This window comes from Mycteria americana, chromosome 5 (genome assembly GCF_035582795.1).
Source record: "Mycteria americana isolate JAX WOST 10 ecotype Jacksonville Zoo and Gardens chromosome 5, USCA_MyAme_1.0, whole genome shotgun sequence".
Classification (NCBI taxonomy): Eukaryota; Metazoa; Chordata; class Aves; order Ciconiiformes; family Ciconiidae; genus Mycteria; species Mycteria americana.
In genome coordinates, this window is record NC_134369.1 from 19,575,339 (window position 1) to 19,597,189 (window position 21,851).

Here is a 21,851-nt window from a genome sequence, read left to right on the forward strand (position 1 = left end):
TTTCTCTAATCCTGAACATACCTTTTCAGCGAGGGCTTTTCATGAAGAAAGTTACTGATGTAGTTGCTGTTATGCCATTGCTGAATAATGTAATTTAAGGAAAATGTGTAGTACACAATCTAAGTCAACACTACAAGGATAATAATATGCAATCACTGCTCTTTCAGTCTTCTGGTTACAGCCTAAATTTCCATTTATTTCTTTGAGAGGTAACATGAATATGTTTCAGAAACAATTTTATCCAGGTTTTGGATTTCAAAATGTACCTGAAAGCTGGGACTAAGTTTGATGAATATACTGGTTTTCTTGTCCCACATGAGTATCAGGCCAACAGTAGTGTCAACCACCAGGTAGATGCCCATGGAACGGATTTGGAATGGCATTTTTCCTCCAGGTGTCCTCTGGATGACATCAGAGTGCCCGTCACTGAGTACCAGCTCATAGTTCTAGGACAGGAAAAGAAAAAGTTAGAGACCAATTTAAAAAGTCACCTATTGGCAACAGTATTATATATTGCCAGTAACTGTTATTGAAATAATAACTCTATTATCATCAAAGTTAGTCTATTCAACAACCTCACATTAACCAATTTCTCTTTATAATTCCCTCCTTTGCTTTCTCCAGCAGAAAGCAGAATTGTTGGCAGTGAGCAAAGAAGTGTAGTAACATTTTCACTGTCTTGGAGGACACTTCTACGATGCAGTCTATCTGGGACAGCTTGTTCCATCCTTTTGGCACATTAGGCCTGGTGTACAACTCATTAAAGAAAATACTTACTCCCAGGAAAACTTTAATAGACTTAGAGCATGTGGTTCCTGTAGTGCCACATGGAATGTTCTCAGTGATGACTCTGAAGGTTCCCTGCTTCATACCTTGTTGACCACAGTAGTTCTGAAACAGGGGAATGATATTCAGTGTTAACTATGCTACATAGTCATATGTAAAATGCAAGATACTTCGATAGTGCAAAAATCTGGGAAGGAGTCTGTTACCTGGACCAGAACATATTCACAGTCTCCTTCAAAATCAAAGCGTTTGCCATCAAAGGTGGTGTAATGCCCATCTCCATAAACAGAACAGGTTTCCAGGCAAGGTTCCTCAGAGCAGTGCCATTTTCTGTTTCTACATGTGCTATATAAGATGAAAAGAACTTCAAATGTAAAAACCAGACATACACATGGTATAGCTATATGTGTATTCCTGCATGTACATCAATCTGATTTTAAAGTGTGTTAAGCCTGTAATGAAAAAATAAGGTTTGCTTATTCTCAGAAATGCAGCATAGCTCAAGAGCCTTTGGGATTTATCCAAAGACTGTGTTACTTCAAGATATCATGAATAATTTGGGGTAGAAAATACTTTAAATCTTTCACATTTCCAAATCTTGTTGGGTGTATTGAAATGTAGGGATTGCCTGCAGGAAAAAAATCTTTCTTGACTCAAATGAATATGACAACATCCAAACCATATTGTTCTTCTGACCACTTGCAATTTCTGTGCTGTGTGCCATTGCAAAAAACAGCCAGAGCTTGCTTTTTAGGTACTAAGTGGATCATCTTATGTAGGATTCCTTCCTACAAATCTTGATACTGCTAGAGTGAAATGTTGTAATTCGCCTAGAGCTTAAACTATTCCCTTTCAGATGCTTGAAAAGAATATTTTTCAATATGCTCTTACCAGTTGTTACAGCCAACTCTGATTGATTCTCCTGGACTGTAGGAATTCCCATTGTGAACACATGGACAGTCTTCTGGAGCTATACAGCCACCTTTGCCATCTAACACTTGGTTATGAGGACATACACAGCCAGAGACACAGTGGGTTCTGTACTGTAAGGACCATATAGAAAACATGACTTGAAACATTTCCCTGATGGAAGAGCCCAGCTGCAGCTGGTAACTGTAAAAGAGATCTAGTTTAATGTGCTTTCAACTGAGTATAAAGAGTCTATACTTACACATTCCATATCTAGAGTCTGACAGCTCTTCTGGCATCCCGCTCCTACCACATCTGCAGTGGCATTACCACAGTCAATATAGACCATGGGAGGTATACAGACTGAAAGAGAGAAAAGCCATGAGAAATGTGAGATCAACCGCATATTTATATCTTTGTGTTTCCTTAATGCACACTGAAGGGGAAAAAAAAAAAAAGACTCCTTTGTGAGATACATGTACCTTAATATAATGCATTTGACCAGAAAGAGAAACTGAATATTGTTTTGAAGTCATGCTCATGTGGTTTTTGTGCTTATGCTTGGACCACTCATAGAAATTAATGTTTAGTTAGCTTCGTGAAACACTTCCTTTCAGCAAAAAAAAACCCCAAGAAAACAAAGATCCTGGTTTACTTTGTATTTTTTTTAGACTTTTAGTACTTTCATTTTATTTAAAATGTCGATGGTTTTCACCTCATGTTCAGTGAAGTGACCAAGTATTCTTTTCCTCTGGGTAACCCAGGGGATATAACTTGTTTCAGCCATCTGAAAGGTGGCTGAATATAAAGACAGTGTTTCTTTATATTTTGGGAATATCCTCTACATTACAGAAATCGTCAGTTCATTTTCTTGTTTGATTTCAGACTTGTACAATTTGCATCATTATGACAAAAAAAGAGAGAACTGAAAATGGTGAAGATGGAAAGGGAGAATTAAAGGAAAGTCTTGAGTGATATGTTACCTGGTTCAGGTTTCTGTCCAATGCAGCTCAGCTTTCCATAGGTGCAAGTGCTATAAAAAAAAGAGAATGGATAAATTTTTGCTTTTCTTTGTTAAGTTTCAGCTCGTTTCCTAATGAATTTAAACTAACAAAAAATTACTGTGTGATAAAACAGAGAAAATGTGTCCTTTATCAGAATAGTTTGTACTATTAAAAATATTTTATATTAGAGCTGACCAAAATACAAGTATATTCTATATAAAGATAGGTTTGCTTGGTCCATTTGCCTGGTTAAAAACTGCCCTTCAGAATAGTTCAGATTCCATTCATAACGGGAATAATCTGTAACAGGATTATCGAGCATCTTTCACAATGGAACAAGTCTCTTACAGTCATGGGTAAGAAAAGTATGTGTGGTGGGGAGTGAGTGAGCGACTGGGTGGGAGTTTGGCTGTTAGCCAAGGCTCACCCACCACAGTATAGTTTGTTGAATTCCTGTAGTAGTCTAAGTACAACCTTCCAAACATGAGTAGCCCTAACAATTTTTAAGGATCTGTAATTTTTTGTGTTGAAATTATTAGGGAGAGAAATGCATTTGATTTGAATAGATTGCATAATGTATGTATGGTTTCATGATTGCTTATATCCAATCTCATTCTTTTGTTTACAAATCTCTTACCAGACAACACCATTATCATTAATCACTTCTCCAGAAGACAGAGGCATTCCTTTGTAGTAACAAGGACAGCTAGAAGCAGGCACACATTTGCCACTTTCATCCATGTAGGTTCCATTTATGCAGGTGCAGCCATCAACTGGGACAAACTTGATGCTGCATGTGACATCAGGCTCACTCAGAGACCGGCAGGTGGGTTGACAGGAATCGACATTGTAAGTATGCTTCAAGGATTTCGGACACAAGGTGGTGTATTTTGCTTGAGAGTAAAAAAGTGAGTTACTTTTGTAGTTCATTTAAGAATCAATGTACGTATAAACGCAGTATTTGAAGTAAAGTATATAGGATAAACATGGCAATGTATGTACATGTGCTTTACTGATATGCTTGATAGCGTAATTTTTTTTTGTACTGCTAGAGTAGAATTTTGCCCTATAAATGTTTCACGAATACAAATGTCCAGGTTAAAAAAAGAAAAAAGCTCCATTATATTAATGCATAGTGTGGTTTTCTTCATTTCTATTTTTATTTTTTTTTGTCAAAGTAAATTGAGAAACACCCTACTTATTTTATTCCTCTTGCAAGGGTATTGATGTCCATGTTGCTTCTACTGGTTCTGAGCAAGTAATCTAACAAAGCCTCTTTTTTATATTTCTCCCTGCTTATTGCTTGTTTTTTATGGTATTCCCTTCCTCCTCAAATTCTTGAAAGTCAATGCTATACTTAAAACACAATTGAACACAATTTACGGTGGGAATCCCTCAGAGTTGCTGTGTGGAGCCTTCTGGATGATAAGTTTCAAGAAGCACAGGGATGTAGAACTTACTGCAGGCTTTGCTCCTCCATCCAGTGAGGAGAACTCCTTTAGCGGCACAGGCCCTGACGTAGCTGGAAAGGGCAGCGCACATGCAGTCCTCGCTCTTCTCACAGTTACAGGTGTCAAACATGCAGTTCTAGGGATAGAGGATGACATACGATCATCAGATTGTCATGTCAAAGCCATGGCGCTCTATACATTTTAGAGTGTCATGTTTGTTAGAGCTAAAAGTGAGTGTAATCCATATGCATAAGTAAACATATGCCTGTTTTTCATTTGAAGATTTCATTGAGCACTTTCAAAAAAGATTCTCTGCAAAGATAGAGAGTAACTAGAGGTCCACAATTTTAAACTGTTTTTTCTTTTTCTTGTTCTTTTTCAGGTGTTGGTAGGTTTCCCAACTACTTCCGGTTTGTAGCCACTGTGCCATATATACTTAGAACAAGTAGAAGGTATTTGACACCACCCAACTTTTAGGGCTTAGGCTTAGAAGCTTGGGCTCTCTGCATCAGAGGAATGAAGAAAACAAGAAGTCATTTAATGTGTTGCTAGGACAGGCAAGGTCACTATAATGTTATCATTCCAGAAGATGTTTGTTGAACATAATCTTACAGATTTCCAATAACAGCGATACTTTGTAAAGTCCCGAGGCAGCCTGTTCCAAAGTTTCATCACCTTGAATTCCTGGAACATTTTTGTTCTCATCTTATCTAAATCTCTTTGCTGCTTCTTACATGCATTTCTTGCCTTGTCCTTGGATATATGCAAAAGCCTTCTGAAAGCAGTTCAGAGGAACTAAGCAAAGTGCTAGTTAAGATTCTGACTAAAACTTTCCTTATATGTCAGGAGGGACAGCTTTTGTCCTTTGACCTGATAAGGAGTCCAGGGATTCCAAGCTCCTAGCTTAGGCATTTAGATTAGTGCCTAAAAACATGGGCAGCAGGAACAAGCCTGTAAGTTTATCTTCCTGGGAATGGAAAGAAAGATACCTTTACAAAGGAGTAATTATTATGATGTGTAGATAAAAACAAACCCTTGGCTTGAAAAGAACTGTCATGAATGCATCTCCTCCCAGTTGGCAAGTTATTCTCTCAGGTGTTAGTACCAGAAATCTGAGGTTTTTTCTTTTAAATGGGAAAAAGTTAAGAGCCAAGTACCTTCTGGTAAACTTCTGGATTCACTGTTGAGTGACATTCAGCAAAAGGTCCCATGGCATCAGAGAGCAGTCCACACCAGTGCTGAGCATACTGGTCTGTGAATTGAAAATGTGATAAGAATTTCAATTGCACTTCATTGTCTAAACTCTTGTCTCAATGTAACTATCCTTCCTGCAGGGAAATTGCAGAAGCTTAACTTTACAATAGAATTCAGCTCTGCATTTGCTGAAACACAAAGTCTTTTACTTCCTCTATACAGAAATATGAACTCTTCATAAACTGAATGCTCTTAATTCGTGGTAGTTGTCATGGAATAAACTAAGACATCCTCAAACTGAATTTTGAACCAGAAGGTTCACATTGTGAATTAAAAATAAGCTAGTTCGTCTCAGAAAACAGAAGAGTGACTTGTGAATGCTCAAAAATTATGTATGTCATTGGCTGAAATGGAGCCTGAGAGCTATGGAGCTCTGAAATGTAAGTCTGGTTCTCAGTTTAACAGTGGAAGGACCACACTGAGTCCAGCGTTCAGTGGGGCTATGCACAGCTTTTTTCCTATATGACAATCAGTCCTTTCCAAGAATGGATCCCTGATACACTGTATGGTTCCAGTTTCCCTTAAGTAAGTTGGCAAAAACACTTGCTTTCTTTATCCAAAGGAATATTTTTGAAGATCCAAAATATTATCCTAGTTATTATTTATTAATTGGAAACTTCTAGTGTCAACTGAGGAAAATAATGTGTGTGCAAACAGTCCACTGTTATTTTGGCTAAATGCTTGGTGGTTGATCAGCTTATTCCTTCTTTCTGTCTTAAAAGAGAATAGAAGAGGTTACTATACGCTGAGCTTACCATTTTGTATGCTGACAGTACAGGGGTTCTCAAAGGTATTTTTGGCATCAGGACAATCAGCCCGAGTTTTCCAAGTATTGCCAAAGGCAGCTGAAGTACCCTCTATTACACCACTGGTGGTTTTGAAATCATCTGTCTGCATGTCATTGAAGTTTCCACAGAGACCTAAAAGGAAGCAGATGAGCTGTGAAAGTCTCCTACAGAGTGAAGTGTACTGACGAAGGCAGTTGTTACAGTAAGATCACTTACCACAGGTCTGCCCTTTATGCGATGGGTCTAAATCTATAAAAAGTTGCATGAGAGGTACAAGCTGAACCTGTAGCTGAAGACCAAAGGTTGTTTGCAGAATGATGAAGAAAGATGATGGTCTGAAGATGATGACATTCGCTAGGGACATAAGAACATAAGAGTTATAATTTCATATGAGATGAACAGTTGAAATAACTGTTCATTATATAGAGGAATTCTACAGCTGTGTTTGATAGATCCTAATTTCCTTCTAACTGGAAGAAAAATGATCCATATAGGATTTCAAATCCAGCACCAAAACAGGCTGTCTTTACCCTAAGCAACAAATGTATAAAAAACCTCCACTTTCTGTCAGGTTTTTAAAATAAGGGGAAGAACACACACTTCTGTTGCTATTTAAAAGACCACCTTTGCTTGATGAAAATTATATAGCATGATTTAGTGGTAGACTCCAACCTGGACGTACTCTGTCCTTTCATGGTTTGTTTTCTGTTCAGGTGCAGTAGTATCTGAGAAGAACTGGCATGAGAGAAACTCTCCAGTGGTGAATGTGCACCAAGCAAAGGGACAGAGAGAACACAGGGAACTAAACAACTTGAGATATTGGAATCCTGTTGCATATCAGAATTTTTCTTTCCTCTCTTATGGCAATGTTTGGATCTGGAAGTGTGCAATTATACTATTTGCTTGAATTTAATCTCCATTTAATTTGATATTGGTAAAATTAGACTATAATTTGGCTAAAATTATAAGAGTTGAATAGGCAAACCCTACTAGTTTAAAAATGAGAGACTATGCTCTATTGGAGTACCTCGGGTTTGCTTCAGTGTAACCAAAGGTAGAATTTGGCTTTAGATTAACTGGCGTAATAACATTTTAAAGTCAAAATGAGAAACATCACAGAAGTCTTCCAGAGGAACTTACCTGCAGAGAATGGCAGCTGTGTGTAGATCATATTCACAAATACACTGCCAGAAGGCTGAATCACAATGTTCTGTCCACAAGAAAAGGCAATGATTATCAAGCGTATTTAGGAAAGGTAAAACACTTTCCAAATATTTTCTATGTAGTATTATTCAGGATAAAGGAAAAAAAAGTGGGGGGAGAATGTGATGATGTTCCGATTCCTATACTATTTCTTTAGTCTTTATTACTGTGGTCCATTGACTGTCAAAACAAAATAGCAAAAGCCCAGAGATAACTAAATGACAGAAGACTACTAGAATCTTGACTTCCAATGTACCTACTTTATTCTTAATTTTTCTTTGAATAATGTTCAAATGAGATTAAAAAAAATCAGTGCAGATTTCCTGTCTGTGCTGTTGTGTGTCATTTGCAAACTACTTGTCTATTAAGCTTTCAGAACATCCCTGCAGAATGTGAGGTGTCTACATTTGCTACTTACAGTTTGTCCTCCACTTAGGCTGATGGCTATACCCTTGAGGCATGTCTCAGTGTCAGTCAGGCCACACTTTTGGATATCTCCCAGAACAGTGAATTCGTTGCTGTCACAGAGCTAGAAGAAGAAAACAAAATATATTATTAAAAGGATTTGTTATATTAAAATATTTTTATGTTGAAAAGGTTCACACTCAAATGGCATTCTTACTGAAGGAAGTAATTTAAAAATATCGTTTAGTCCTTTTCTTCCTGCTCATATGTTCTTACATACATGTATACAGTCATCAAGTAAGCTGGCATTCATGCAGTCTGCACAGTGGAAGCTATCCATTACTTCTGACATTCAAGGGCAAGTTAGACATATTAAGCTGAATGTTAAAACTTCCTAATGTTTAGGTAATACCAGTTCCTAATGTTTAGATAATACTAGTTTAATATGCTAGAGAAGAAGAAGGAAGTGTGCCTTTCTTGCCCATTGGTTATGGTGTTTACCTGGGAGAGGAGAGAAATTGTTTCCAGTCTCTTCTTCACTGAATAGATTATCAAAGAGCCTGGTGATTTGGACATTCTTTTAACAGGTAGGAAATATGCATTTAAATATCCTCTCATAGGAGAAAATTAAGCCAAAATCACTATTCACTAAGCTACTGAATAAAGGCAAAATTCAGTTTTCCTCTTGCTTCTGATCTTTGTTGGACTGTGTTCTCTGAGCTATATTCAAAGTGTGCCTCATGGCCAAGACATTACAGGGAAACACGTAGAAGGCTGTGATTCTATATGTCTCTTATCACTTTCTTGGCATAATGAAGATTAAATTGAGGGCATCTGAGATGCAGAATTAAAGCCATCTGTAAATTTAGTATTAAAATTGTGGGCTTTTTTACCTTTTGTGTCCAAGTTTAGGGCTTTTCTGTACCTTCAGAGCCTCTGAGAATCAAATTTTACATGTTGGTGCCAAAAGGGGAGTTTAACATGTAAGTTTGATCTATGCTCCCATTGGGGATTGAGCCCAATGCTTGTGAATCTCATCAAAAAGTTTCATTGATTTAGTCTAATCGATCTCTAGATTACCTCATTCTAGCTCATTTCTAAGTTTTTATCATTCTTTTTCTTGGTAACATTCAGTTTGATGAAATAACTCCTCTCCCATGAATTCTGTATAATAATAATTCCATTATGAATACTGTTAATCAAATAAGCCATTGAACTATATTAACTCTTACAAAAAGGACAGTACCAATGGACATAATAAACACATTGCTCAGAAAGAAGTACTTATAAAACACCAGACAGGCAATATTGAATTAAAAAAATAATGGGAAGCATGGAGATGGTTTCATGGAACCTAAAAACTCAGTGCAATTCTTAAACGATGATCAAAGAACACAAAACTACTAGAATTTGTTTATTTAGCACAACCCTAAAAGAAAGCCCCCTGAAATCCATTTAAGGCTCCATGTTGACCCTCTAAGTTTCAGGAAGTTGATGTGATTGCCAGTAGTTTTAATTAAACAACGTTATAGATAATAAAAACACTTTGCTTTAGCATATTGCTTTTAGCAAGGATTGTGAATAATTTTTACCTTGGTTAGGACATAGCTACAGTCTCCAAAGAAGGAATAATATTTGTCATCAAATGTTGAAATGTGGGAGCCTCCTTCAATACTGCAAGTCCCAGGGCATGACTGAGTGACACAAGACCATTCACCTCCAGCACAGGTACTGAAATGAAGAAGGAATTCAGTAATCTTGGGTAATGCAAGTGTAAATGAAATAAGAGAAAATAGGGGCAGTTGGTGCCTTAATTTTCTTCTTGAAGCATTGATCATACTGTCAAAGAAACCAACATTGCTTTGAAATCTCAGAATAAGTATGGGGCAGGCACATTTATATTAGTGATAATTTTTTATATATTGCTGTTCATGTCCAGTCTTTGGACAGAATTCAGTCCTGGCGAACCTGGCATCCATTCTGCTACATAGGAAGGATCACCGCTCCTCTCCATTAGCATGGCTAGAGCTTCAAACATGTTAAGTATTTCTTGCGAAACAACATGCATATTTGCGGTTCTTGTATTCATAGATAGATAGGTGCATTTGCATACACTTATGCAATAATACTGCAGTAATTATAGTGATATTGAAAAAATATGTAACATATCTGTCAAACATGCCTCTCAAATGTGATCTCTCACTCTGTCTAATGCAACAAGTCCCTAAATGTCACATCCTCCATACTACTTACATGAGCATCCTAGTATTACACTGTAGTGCTGGCAAAGGACATAACACAGTAATTCACATTTTTAAATACCTCCGGTATTTGAATTTGATTGTCTCCTTTAATTGATTGGTCTTGAAATTGGAGTACCTATATCTAAACTCAAATTCTTGCTTCAAAGTGTGAGGAGAAAACAGAGATGTAAGTATCCTCTAAAAATGTGTAATCAAGGAACTTCAGCCGATAAGTAGTTCCTCATTTCTTTTTAAGGAGAAATTAGTAATTTTTCCCTGTCTTCAAAATGTTCAGGTAATGCGCCTAAAAAAAGAAGTATGAGGAAGGGAGTATGTTACCATGATCTGCATTTAGATGAGAAGGAGGCACCAGGAGCATAAGTTTCACCTTCATAGGTACAGTGGCATTCTTTACGGGGAATGCAGCCAGCACCATTAATGTCATCAAACACCATTCCTAGGGAAAGAAATGATCAGTTACTCATTCTGTGCACTGCAGAACCTGCTTTTGTACACATATATGGCAGATGCCTGAAAGCATGTTCCATTTCTTCTGTATTACACAGAAAATAAATAGAAAGTACTTTAAAATAATAGGATGCCAGCTATGTAGGGATTGAAGGGCTATATTCCATTGAAGCCTACCTAAAATCTTAGGGTGATCAAAAGAGACCTCTAGGGAAATAGCTTTCTGTTCTAGACTTCATTAGATTGGAATTAGGATTAAAATTACTAGATAATGAGGTGGAACAGATGAACCATTTGTAAGACTTCCCAGTGACATATTTGTACAGTAAATATTTTTATACCCAAAGGCAGAGGATTATCTAAGAGAAGTCAATGCTATTATACAAAGAAGTGATGGTGAATTCTGTGAGACATCATGGAGGATGGGCAGAAGAGCTGCAAGGGGTGAAGATCCTACCATGTAGTCACTCACACAGCAACAATTCTCAGTCCCAGAAGTAAATGTGCACAAAGAGAACACATTTGCGTTGTTTGTCTTGTACTGATATTCAGTTCTCATGTGTAATTCTCTGAAGTGCCAGATTTTACACACTGCCTAGTGCTCTCTTATCTCCTTGTTGTTTAGACACACAGCACTGAACGGGAAGGGTTTGGTAGTTTGGGGAACCAGATGTAGCTTTGCTAACACCAGGAGTTATCATTGTGGGCAAAATGTGATTAAACATTACATACTTTCTGTGAACTGACTATGGATGCTGAGAATAGAAGACTTCCCCTTATTGTTAGGAGCAAAGTATCTTATTCTCAGTTCAGTCATTATGTACACGTCTCAGGAACATTTGTTGTTTAAAAGGGCATTTTTAGTAATCTGAACAGAAATGGTGCCTGTGTATTAAGAAAGAAATGTAGTTGTTACTTTGATGATAATAATGGCGATGACATGATGAGAATGATATAGAGTATGAAAGTTGTTAAATGTGTACAGATAAGTGTTCTAGCAGTTTTAGCTATGAGAAAAGGGCAGGAAATAAGCTTACCTGGAGGACAGACACAGCCATCTGTACAATGATCTTCACAAAGTGCAGATCGTTCCGGGTTGCTGCACGTGTCAGAGCAGGGGGAGCCACACTCCTGGTATTGCATGTTGAAAGGACATAATTTGGCTGAAAGTAGAAAGAGCATTATAATGCTGACTTTTCCTTTGAAATGTTGAGAAAACAGTATTTGCAATTTAGGATTTTTTCTATCAAGATATAATGGGGAATCCTGATCCAAGTGGAGGCTGCAACATTTTCTGGTATATATTTAAAACCCCCAGTAAAGCAAAATCCTCTAAACTTCCGTATTCCCAAAGTCTTGAGTATGCTCAGGTTAAAACTGGTTTCATGAAAATTACATGCACCTTTAAACGTCTCTCTTCTTCAGAAAAAAAATTCACATATTTGAAGTTTACCAGGTATGGGTAGTAATCACAGGTGAAAGTTCCTTCCTGAGATACTTACGACACAGTTCTGAGGTTCTCCAGTTCAGAGGCTGTCCACCTGCATGAGCGCACTGCCTGGAGTATTCAGCAAAGGTGTTGCACATGCAGAAGTCAACCATAGAGCTATCACAATGGCATAGGTCTTGTATACAAGTTTCAATGTAGTCCTGAACATTCACAAGTGTATTACAGCTTGTAAATGCTTTACTGGTCAATACTGTCTCACAGATAGAAGCCTAGGAGGGAAAATAGAGAAGATAAAACAAGTGTTTAGATAATATGAAACTAATTATTTAAGCCATGTAGCAGAACAAACCAAAGGTCCATCTGGTCCAGAAACCTGTCCAACAATAGCCATAAGGAGATGTTTAGGGAGAAGTGTAACAATAGACCAAGTACACATGGAACTCCTTTGATTAACTCCCATATCTTCCCATATCTTGAGTTACTTTCAGCTCAGGTGACTTCCCAAGCATTATACAGTTTCTTTGTATTAAGACACGCTCAGTGAATTTCTCTTTCATTAAAATATCCAGTCTTCTCTTGGAAGGGAAATGCAACTTTTTAGCATTCACTTTAGCAATGAATAAAAAATGAAATTGAGAAAAGTTTTCTTTCCAGACCTACGGCTGAGTCATATTCCTGCTATATTTTTTCCAATTCTAACAAATTTTCTCCAAAGACAGGGAGAATGCATTTTACATGGGGAAAACAGATTTTGAGAGAGAGGTTCTTACAAATTCAGCTGAGCAGTTCACCAGAACAGCAGGAGGAATAGGATCAGCACACTGTTCTGTTGGTCCATCCATCTTCTGCCGATTCCCAAACTGTATGGGAGTCAGTTTTTCCTCTGTAAAAAGCAGTCCAAATATTACAATAATATTTACCAGTTTACTGACTTTTGCATGGAGATGTTTTCTTTTGTGATACTACCTGCTATGACATGAACAGTGATTACCAAACAATATCACTATATTATGAAACGCAAAAGGAGGTGAAGAAGATATACAAGGAACTGAACCCTAACTACTGAAAACAAGTAGAAAGTTGCATGTGGCAGGTCTTAAAAGATCTAACAGTGATGGAAGCAGCCTAATACATCTCAAAGCCCTGACTCTAAACATTGCTGACATAATAGAAATACATAAAGAAGTATCACTAGTTTTGCAGTTAATACGACCCACAACCTATGTTACAGTATATTGCTAAAAGAAAGAAAAACAAAGCACCAATACTTAATAATGCTTATTATTGCTTACTTTCTAAAATAAATTCATTGTTAATTGGAATTCCATTGAAGTCCCCACAAAGTCCGCAAGTTTGATTGGCATATTTCTTATCTAGTTCCACCTAAAAGAAATTAGGAAAGAGAGCTTAAGTTCATAGTAATGTCAGCCTTGATGGTTAGGAATACAGCCTACATCAATATTGCTTATGTCCTCAAAATTTAACATATGTATGCTGCGCAGCCTGCATCGTGTGGTAACAAGGCAGGCACCATTGGGAAGGTCAGTGACCACCACGAAAAACTTGGTCTTATTCTAGCCCTGGGCCTGTGAACACCAGCGCATTGCCACATCTAGAATCTGAGGAATACTTCACTGTGAGGTGGGGACATTATAATTGGGGGTCTGTTGATCCTGAGCTGAGCTTGGTGGAAAAAAAAGAGGGAAATAGGGAGAAGACTGGAAGACAGAACAATACACTAAAAATGGACACAAATCCAAAAGTAACTAATGCCTGCCTGGCTGATTAAGACTGCAAAGATGTAAACAGACTGTTTTCAAAATACAGGCTTTCTGCCATGTTTTGGATTTTTTCTTACCAGGAGGGCATCCTCTTCATTCCAAAGGAAGGTCAGTCCTAACTTGGCAGAAACTTTCAAATAGCTGTTACTTCTCTCTATAAAGACTCCCATATGGCTGTAGGGCATCTGAACCCTGTGGAAAGATCACTGTAATTCAGCTGGGGTAGGGACAGAATATCTGTTGAATATCCATACTAATATCCTTTCTCATTCTCTTTGAGAAGCTTCAACATACATAGGTGAGGAAATTAGTGAGAGCAGTACCTAAATACAGACAACACAAGTTTGTAACGTTTTGGCTGTTTCCTACACAATTGAGTCTCATTGTGCAAATGGATTGGCCTTGCTTTCACGGCTGTTCCTTTTGGCTATCTCTGTTAATGGTGTTTTGCTAGATAAAATGTTGGCGTGCGTCTTTGGTTGTATTGTTTAAAAAAGTGCTGGGAGGTTCTGTTTTGCAGGCGGTATGCTTCAGGATATTGCTATTTACTCCTTAAAGCCTTTGATAATAAAGGGATAGACTCTTTAGGCTTTCTGTGACATGAATGCCATTCACAAAGACTAGCTCGCTGTATGTAGCTGCTATAATACACAACTCACTGTGGGAGCTGCCCAAATATTTACCCAGCCTTTTGGACAGGTTTCACGCCCTATGCCAAAGTCAGTGCTACCATTGCTACATAGATAGCAAGTTTCCAAACTAGCTCATTTTAAATGAGCGCAGGTACGAGCTGCAGTCACTACTTAACTGCATACTGTTCAATGCAATGACAAAAGCCATCAAAAATTCCTCTCAGGGATCCTGTTCTGGTAAAATTAATGGAAAGTAGAAACTTAAAGGGTGTAAAAACCTAACACTGACTGAATCCAGCTTATAGACTCGATTGTACACTCAATATAGACTCAATACGTACACAACTGCAGCAGTGGGGCAGCATCTGGGATATAGCTCATCTGAACAAAATGGACACAGGGATAATCTGCAGAAGTGGCACTTAGCTCACTGTCTGGCCCTCTTATTTTTGCTGATACTTCAGGGAGGACCTGAGCCCTCCAGCTGCAATGTGAGATCAGATGAGGGAAAGGGATGCTCACTCAAAGAGCCTACTGGGAGCAAGAGCAGTGATGGCAGTTTCAGGTTATACACATACAGTTTGCCATCAAGCAGGACAGAGCCGCGGGTCAGTTCAATCACTGCTCCTTCCAGCTTCATGATGACGTGAGTGATCATGGTAGCATTTTCCACCATTGTACGCCTAATCTGGATGTTGAAGTCCTCATAGGGAGATTTGCAGTTGGATGCAAAGATGTAATTGCAGACCCCAGGGAAGTAAAAGATGTCCCCGTCAAAGGTCTTGAAGTGGAAGTTACCCCATGTGCTGCACACACGGCCATTGTGAGAGGGGTTGCCAGCTGCGGATTCAAAATAAGCAATAAGAATTTTCTGTAATTTGCTGTAGATACCCTTCCTTTAGTTGCTTTTCCCCTTTTATTTCTTTCACTAGCCTCTGTTCAAAAAGCCCATCGTCTGTTTTCCTTCTTGTTAAGCTATTTATTTATCAATCTGTTATTTATTTAGTTCAGTTATTTTTTGTGTTTAATCTGTTTTGCATAGGGATATAGGGCCTAAGATCAGAAGAGACCTCCTGGGTCACTATGTCCAATGCTCTGGTTCTGCTGACAGCCGTATTCTATAAATCCTTTCTTAAATGTATGAAGTTCTGAAGTTTCACCATAAAACCAGTTTAAAGTTAGTTTAAAACTAGCTGGTACTCCTACTAGGGCAGGCCACTCATAGCCACACCCTTTGAATGGCTGGAAGACTTTTGCCAGCATCTTCCAAAATGTATTCCTGTATCCTGTATGCCTGGTTGTTCTTGTGCCAGTACTACACTTCACTTTGAAGGGGTTCCACCTCTCTGCTCCTCCCCCCACCTATTACAGAAATCACTTATCTCTTTTCAGTCTTCATTTTACTTACAAGCAGGCTCTCCTGTCTCCCTGATTATCTGCACTGTCCCTCTCTGCATCTATTCCAGATTTACACTCACCCTGCTTGAACATGGCTAGTCAGAATTGTACCCTATACCCTAGATAAAGTGTCTCACCAGTGCTTTGAACTCGTTAATATTTGCCTCTCTTTACTGGAAATATTGTGCATGATTTATCCCAGTATTATTTATATATGTATATAAAAATATTTTTTTTAATTTTTTTTTTAACAGCTGCGTCATATTAACAAAATGCAGGCTGAGTACTGGGGTCACATCTAGATTATCTTTGTTACCTGATGAACTGACTGCTTTTCTTGTTAATTTTTTATTTTGTGATGCTAAAGGATCTTACACAATTTATTAATCTCTTGAGTCACTCCATGCTCTACCTGTGTGATCAACAAGAACACAGATATCTGAGCCATGATATTTGTTTAACTTACCCTTTACTTTCAGTGTGTTTTGAAAAGGTGGAATGATTGTCACTTCTTGGGATTTTGAAGCTGGTGGAAAATCTAAGGGGGAAAAAATTATCAGCTTTAATCTTATTAGAAGTCTTAAAAAATGGATAGAGATTACCTAGTGTCTTTAGTGATTAACATTTCCTACTACTAGTTACAGTCTAGGGGAAAATTTCCACAAGGTTTTACTGGTGGTTTTTAAGCAGTGTTTTTTGTTCTCTCTTTCTATATATTTCACTAATAGCCAAATCCCAAAGACCATGCTCTTTGGCTGTAGTACTTTCTTCCATTATTTGTTCAAGACTCCCATCTGATGCTGGCCCTGATGTTCTGAACTCAAAAGCAGCAATCTGATCCTTAGAGCACAGTGTTGTAATAGCGATGCAGAAAAAGCAGTGCTAATGTCTGTGTTTGAACCTTTGCCTCTCAGTACACTTAGAAGTAGAAAGTTACTGAAGAGTATTAGAAGCTGAGGATGAGAAAGAGGAGCTGGTTTTTTTCTGAAGCTCATATCTTTCTTTGTGCTGAGAAAACTTTTGCACAACTTTTGCACAACTGACTCTAAGCAAATTTTTTTTTAAAAGCAGTTTAAATTCTGTGAAACTTTAATCATGTGCTTTTCATGCAAAGACTTCTATTGTTAGGATCCAGACCTACATTTTCCATGTCCAAATCCAATGTTTTCTCTTTGGATCCAGCAATGAAAGGGATAGAATGCTTAGAGAACCTGCAATGTGATTTTCTTAACATGAGAGTCTGACGAATTGATGCAGTTTCTCCCCTGAAAGTATCAAAATCATAGAATTTGATGACTTCCAAACTGTAGATTGTGCAATATCAGCTATTGACTTCGCATTTAGATCAAAAAATATCACTAAGACAAATATGTGTTTTAGAAAGACAATGTCATTTAGTCTTGATGTAAGGATTTTAAGGGAAAACACGCATATCACATTCCTTGACAATCTGTTCCAATAATTAAATGCACTCACTATTGTTAAATAATTTGTGGTACTCTTCCAGTTTGGGTTTATCACTATTTTAATTGCCAGCTAGTGACCTCACAAACTGCAGATTGCAGGGCAGGCTTAATGATTAATTGTTTCAGCCTGTCTTCACTAATATACCAGTCAGTGTTGTATCCTTCCACCCTTATTTTGCTCTGTACAGTTATGGTGTTTGCTCTGTACAGTTATGTGTCATGCATGATCTTATAGTTCTTAATTATTCTAATGTTTAAGGTAGTTACAGTTTTCTTATTCTCTCATGAGTGATGCAATCATCTTGACACAGCATAAAAAATCTGTCTTTTATTACCTACTATCAAGTACCTTGGTGATATGTATGTATGCACACACCTCTTCTGAAAATACACTTTTCAATAGAAGGTATGTACCTTTCATGAAGTTAAAGATTAGATAACTGTATCATATCAGTAGACCAAATCCACTGGGACAGATCTCAGAGGAAGTTCTCCAGTTTAGAGCAGTCAGAGATTGGCTGGGAATGGAATATATTGTACAAAGGATTTCTCTCTCCTTTTTTTTTTTTGGGGGGGGGGGCAGGGGAAAGGAAAGTATGTTCTACCTAGGAATAAGAAGATTCTAGTAATCTTATTATTTATCAATTTAATTTGGGACAAAGCCTTAGGAATAGATCAGCATAAAAATACTTACTTATTTGTCGCTGCAGGATAGTTGGAGAAACATAGTTTGATTTTGCTTGTTGTTCATCATCCTGGGCTTGAACTGCACCAAGAAGAGTGGAGGAGGAAAATGTTAATGTCTGATTTTCTCGAGTTCCCTCACAATTTCTCAATTGTATCTGTTTAAACATGCAACAGTCAGTATATCAAAAATCAGCAAAGCTATGTTCATGTACAGGAAGTCAGATTTGCATCAGGACCTTTGATACATGCAACCATGATGGCCATATACGACTCCTTCAGTGCTTTTTTTTTCCTAATAAATTACTTCAGGGAAGCCATCAAAAACATGCCTGTGATAATTTGAGCAGATCCTTATTCTGCTATTGTCACAGTGCCCCTGGGTGCCCTTATATGCTTTTCAGATAAAGGACTTCATTTTTCTAGATTTTATGATCACTGTGTGCTTTAAGCATCAGTAAAATCCTTTGTCTAGCCAGAGGGCTTTAAAAATAGGTCCCTTTTGTACAGGAAGAATTAATTTCAGAGTTTGAGGACTGATCTCTGTCCTCTCTTACTGAAAGCCAATGTTACTCTGTATTTTACAGTTTCAAGCAGCAGAGGGAAAATAAATGCACAAGCCACACAGAAACAAATAGGTCTTTCCAATAGATACATTTGTGACTTGATTTTGCCCCAAAGCAAGACTTTTTGTTCTAGCGAGGAAACCATTTTTCATTCCATTCCACTGCAGCATCAGAATAGGAATACACACAAAATCCGCAGGGGCCAGAAGGGCTTTTAATGCACTGCTTAGTGGGAGTTTGTCAGAGAGCAGGTTGCAAGGGAGGCTATGCTGGCCGGAGAAAACCGCAAAGGCACGCTCACCATCTGCTGCGTCCCACAAGGGCAGTCCGTGGGTAGCACCGCTAGAGGGGCTAATGCTGAAATCAGAGCTGCAGGGAGCTCCCTAAGTCCCTTCCTTTTTGCACCAGCTGGGGGTCTGCAGCTCGTGTTGGAAGGACACATTGTGCCCGTTTTTAAGCTACGAACCATTCAGTGCTTCTGGGCTCTTCTCCACTGCCTAGCCTCAGAGAGCTTTTTGCTTCTCTCTCCATGCACTGTACGGTTCCAACACTCTGCCTCACGCCATATGCATTGCAGATTCCCGCTTCCATTGCACGGTGTGATAATGCTACAGCTGGTCTTTTGATGGGCTATTCTTTGACACTACCACTTTTTAACATAAGTTAATGTGGAATTACCTCAAAGTAGGAAAAAGTAAAATAATACAATAGGATCTGAATCTGAGATCAAAATGCACTAAAAACTAACATTGTTGTTACCTTAAATTTTAAGGGAAATTAACAGGTGAAGTATACATTAAAAAGTTTTCCACTCATCTGTATTAAGTGCCTTCTTAGACTATTTAAGGCAACTCCATTTGTTTTCACCCCATCAAAAAACAACCCTGTGCTCTAAGCCTTTATGCAACCTCATGTGCGAGAATAGATAAACTTTTAAACTCTGTTGTCCAATATCTTTCAAGCAAAATCCCTCCTTTTTTCAATACTATATCATCAGCTGATAAAACAAACAAAATCTTTAATAATGAATGCAGACAGACACCACGGATTTGTTCCTTCCTAAAGCCACTTTTGCAGCTTTTGGTTTGTGCATTTAGAAATGCTGTACCACCTTAAAGTGGATATCAAAAGCTAAATGCAAATCTTGAGACATTTTGGTAGAAATGTGAATTCCAATTGAGTTGCACTGAATTCAGTGGAGCTATTCCAGATTTCAACTGGAGTAAATAGGGTGAGAGCACAGACTACAATATAAATTTCCAGGGCAGTTAATTTTCTCTTCTTAGGAAGGAAAGTATTTGTAACAGAAAAGAAAATCTTGCATAAAGGTAACAGCTTCATTAGCTTCACAAGGCCAAGAAAAAGACATTTCAAACTCCAAAGCAAGTTATAAATTCTTTAAAACAGTAAAAATGCCAAGCAAGTGAATCTTCCTACCTTTGATCTGTATGAAGGCAAGTGCTAGTATTGATATCCATAGTGGTATTTGCGTTCCACCACCTGTGCCCATCTTCTGGAAGTCCGGTAGACACTACCGAACAACCTGCCTCTGAGGAAATACCTGTCTGCTCCCGAGTCTTATATAGTGAGAGAGTAGGTTTTGGCTCAGTTCCCAGATTGTTTCACAAGGTTCTTAAAAGGTGGGGCTTCAGACATTTTAGTTTTCCTTTGCAGGTGCACAGGTATATAGAGGATGCTCTGACTTTCCCTCAGGTATTTGCACTCTAGGAGGAGTCTTCTTTCTACAGGTCTTTTTGATGATATGTCAAGAAGTGAGCAGGAAGAATTTTTGCTCAGGCTTAGTCTTCCCAAATTGTTATATATTATGGGATAAATACAATTTAAGGAACTTGTGAATGACTTTTGAGCTGGAGCTTGGAATGAATTACTTAACTTTTAAAAATTTTCCTCCTTATGGTAAATGATGGCAACTTAACTTCTCAAAAAACCCAAAGAAGTTCCATCTGACACAGATTTTTTAAATGAGTTTACACCTGTCTACATAGCTACTTTGCCTGTGAAAATGGAGAAATCAAAAGCCATCTAAGGTCAGCTTTTACCCACAGGCCAGGCACAACACAGGACTACGCAGAGAAAATCCTTCAGCATTGGAGAGTCAGCAACATGGACCTTTCTTTGAGGGATTCTTCTTCTCACATGGGCACTTCATTGCCACTTCAGTGCCACTTCAGCTTTCTGAGTAAACATGATTTCACCATAACAAATTAGGTCGATTCTACCTACAATAAAAGAATATAGATTTTCTTGGTGATTGCTGTTCCTAGAGACACAAAAAGACAAATTTGCAAGAATGTCCTTTGGAATGTTCTTTATCTTAGGAACAATAAGAGAGTAAACAATGTTTTGTGCATATGTTAATATATTTATTTACAGCTATATTGCTATGGTGAATTAACCTTTTGTAGTGTTTTACCCTGGGGTGTAGAGAAATACAGTCTTTCAGTAGGAGGATGGATCCCATAATCCCACATGGGATCAAACTGTTTGTGCAAAGAAGGTACTGGGATGGTCTCCATATTCTCTGTCAAGAGGACAAGGCGTAATTAAGTTTGAAAGTGGGAATGAAGTTTAGGCCAGACACTGGGGAGAAGATTTCTTTTTGCAAGGACGGTGAAGTACTCATATAGATTGCCCAAGAAGACTGTCGAATTTCCATCACTAGTGGTTTTTAAGAACAGGTTAAAAAAACACCTACCTGAGAATGGTGTAAGTGCTGTTCATAGTGCCTTTGGGCAGGACAATAAACTAAATGGCCATCTGAGATTCCTTCAAACATGATTTTCTATTTTTTTTTCTGAAAAATACTATGTATTCTCTCTTTTGGAGCAGTTATATCTGAGGATGTAACTTCAACATTAAGAGAGAAATAAAAGGTGCATTTTTTTCCCTTTTAGTGGTAAACAGAAGCAAGAAAAGATGCAGTCTCTCCTCAACATTTTAAAAGTACAACTGGTTATTAATATTTAAATAAAAGTGACATAACTAAATAAAATTGGAAGTGTTGAGGAAAAGAATTGGTCAGTTTCAGTCATGAGTTATGCCTCTGGCAACGTCATTGACATTTAAGTCTGTAGAATTTACCTTAGTATTATTTAAATGAGGAAAAGAAGATGACTACAAGATACTTTTATGTACAGAAATACATGCAGTGAAAATTTAAGGGAAATGTTATCACCTCTAACAGTTATTATCAAAGTTCCAGGATGAAGATCTAAAAAAGAAAAATTTTAACGGATATAACTGGTGGGTAATTAAAGTAATTATAAAATAGGATGGTAAACTCAGATGGATAACATACATAAGCTTATTAAGTGATTCTGTTGGTGAGAAGAAAAATAAGCT

General features: G+C 37.8%; 1 protein-coding gene across 1 annotated transcript in view; it reads right to left on the reverse strand.

Annotated features, from left to right (window-relative positions):
- LOC142409858 (mucin-2-like) overlaps positions 1–18,930 on the reverse strand; it is a 62,251-nt gene extending 43,321 nt beyond the window's left edge. Inside the window, exons 1-24 of the mRNA XM_075501614.1 lie at positions 18,790–18,930; positions 17,933–18,080; positions 16,239–16,310; positions 14,953–15,214; positions 13,820–13,934; positions 13,254–13,344; positions 12,732–12,844; positions 12,014–12,230; positions 11,549–11,674; positions 10,383–10,500; positions 9,393–9,531; positions 7,814–7,924; positions 7,333–7,402; positions 6,409–6,546; positions 6,160–6,324; positions 5,308–5,402; positions 4,160–4,286; positions 3,337–3,592; positions 2,679–2,728; positions 1,958–2,058; positions 1,678–1,829; positions 993–1,131; positions 778–891; positions 267–446 (exon numbers count right to left, since the gene is read on the reverse strand). Of these exons, the coding sequence (XP_075357729.1) occupies positions 267–446; positions 778–891; positions 993–1,131; positions 1,678–1,829; positions 1,958–2,058; positions 2,679–2,728; positions 3,337–3,592; positions 4,160–4,286; positions 5,308–5,402; positions 6,160–6,324; positions 6,409–6,546; positions 7,333–7,402; positions 7,814–7,924; positions 9,393–9,531; positions 10,383–10,500; positions 11,549–11,674; positions 12,014–12,230; positions 12,732–12,844; positions 13,254–13,344; positions 13,820–13,934; positions 14,953–15,214; positions 16,239–16,310; positions 17,933–18,080; positions 18,790–18,930 (3,240 nt within the window). The remainder of the gene's footprint in view (positions 1–266; positions 447–777; positions 892–992; positions 1,132–1,677; positions 1,830–1,957; positions 2,059–2,678; positions 2,729–3,336; positions 3,593–4,159; positions 4,287–5,307; positions 5,403–6,159; positions 6,325–6,408; positions 6,547–7,332; positions 7,403–7,813; positions 7,925–9,392; positions 9,532–10,382; positions 10,501–11,548; positions 11,675–12,013; positions 12,231–12,731; positions 12,845–13,253; positions 13,345–13,819; positions 13,935–14,952; positions 15,215–16,238; positions 16,311–17,932; positions 18,081–18,789) is intronic.
- Positions 18,931–21,851: the final 2,921 nt, after the last annotated feature.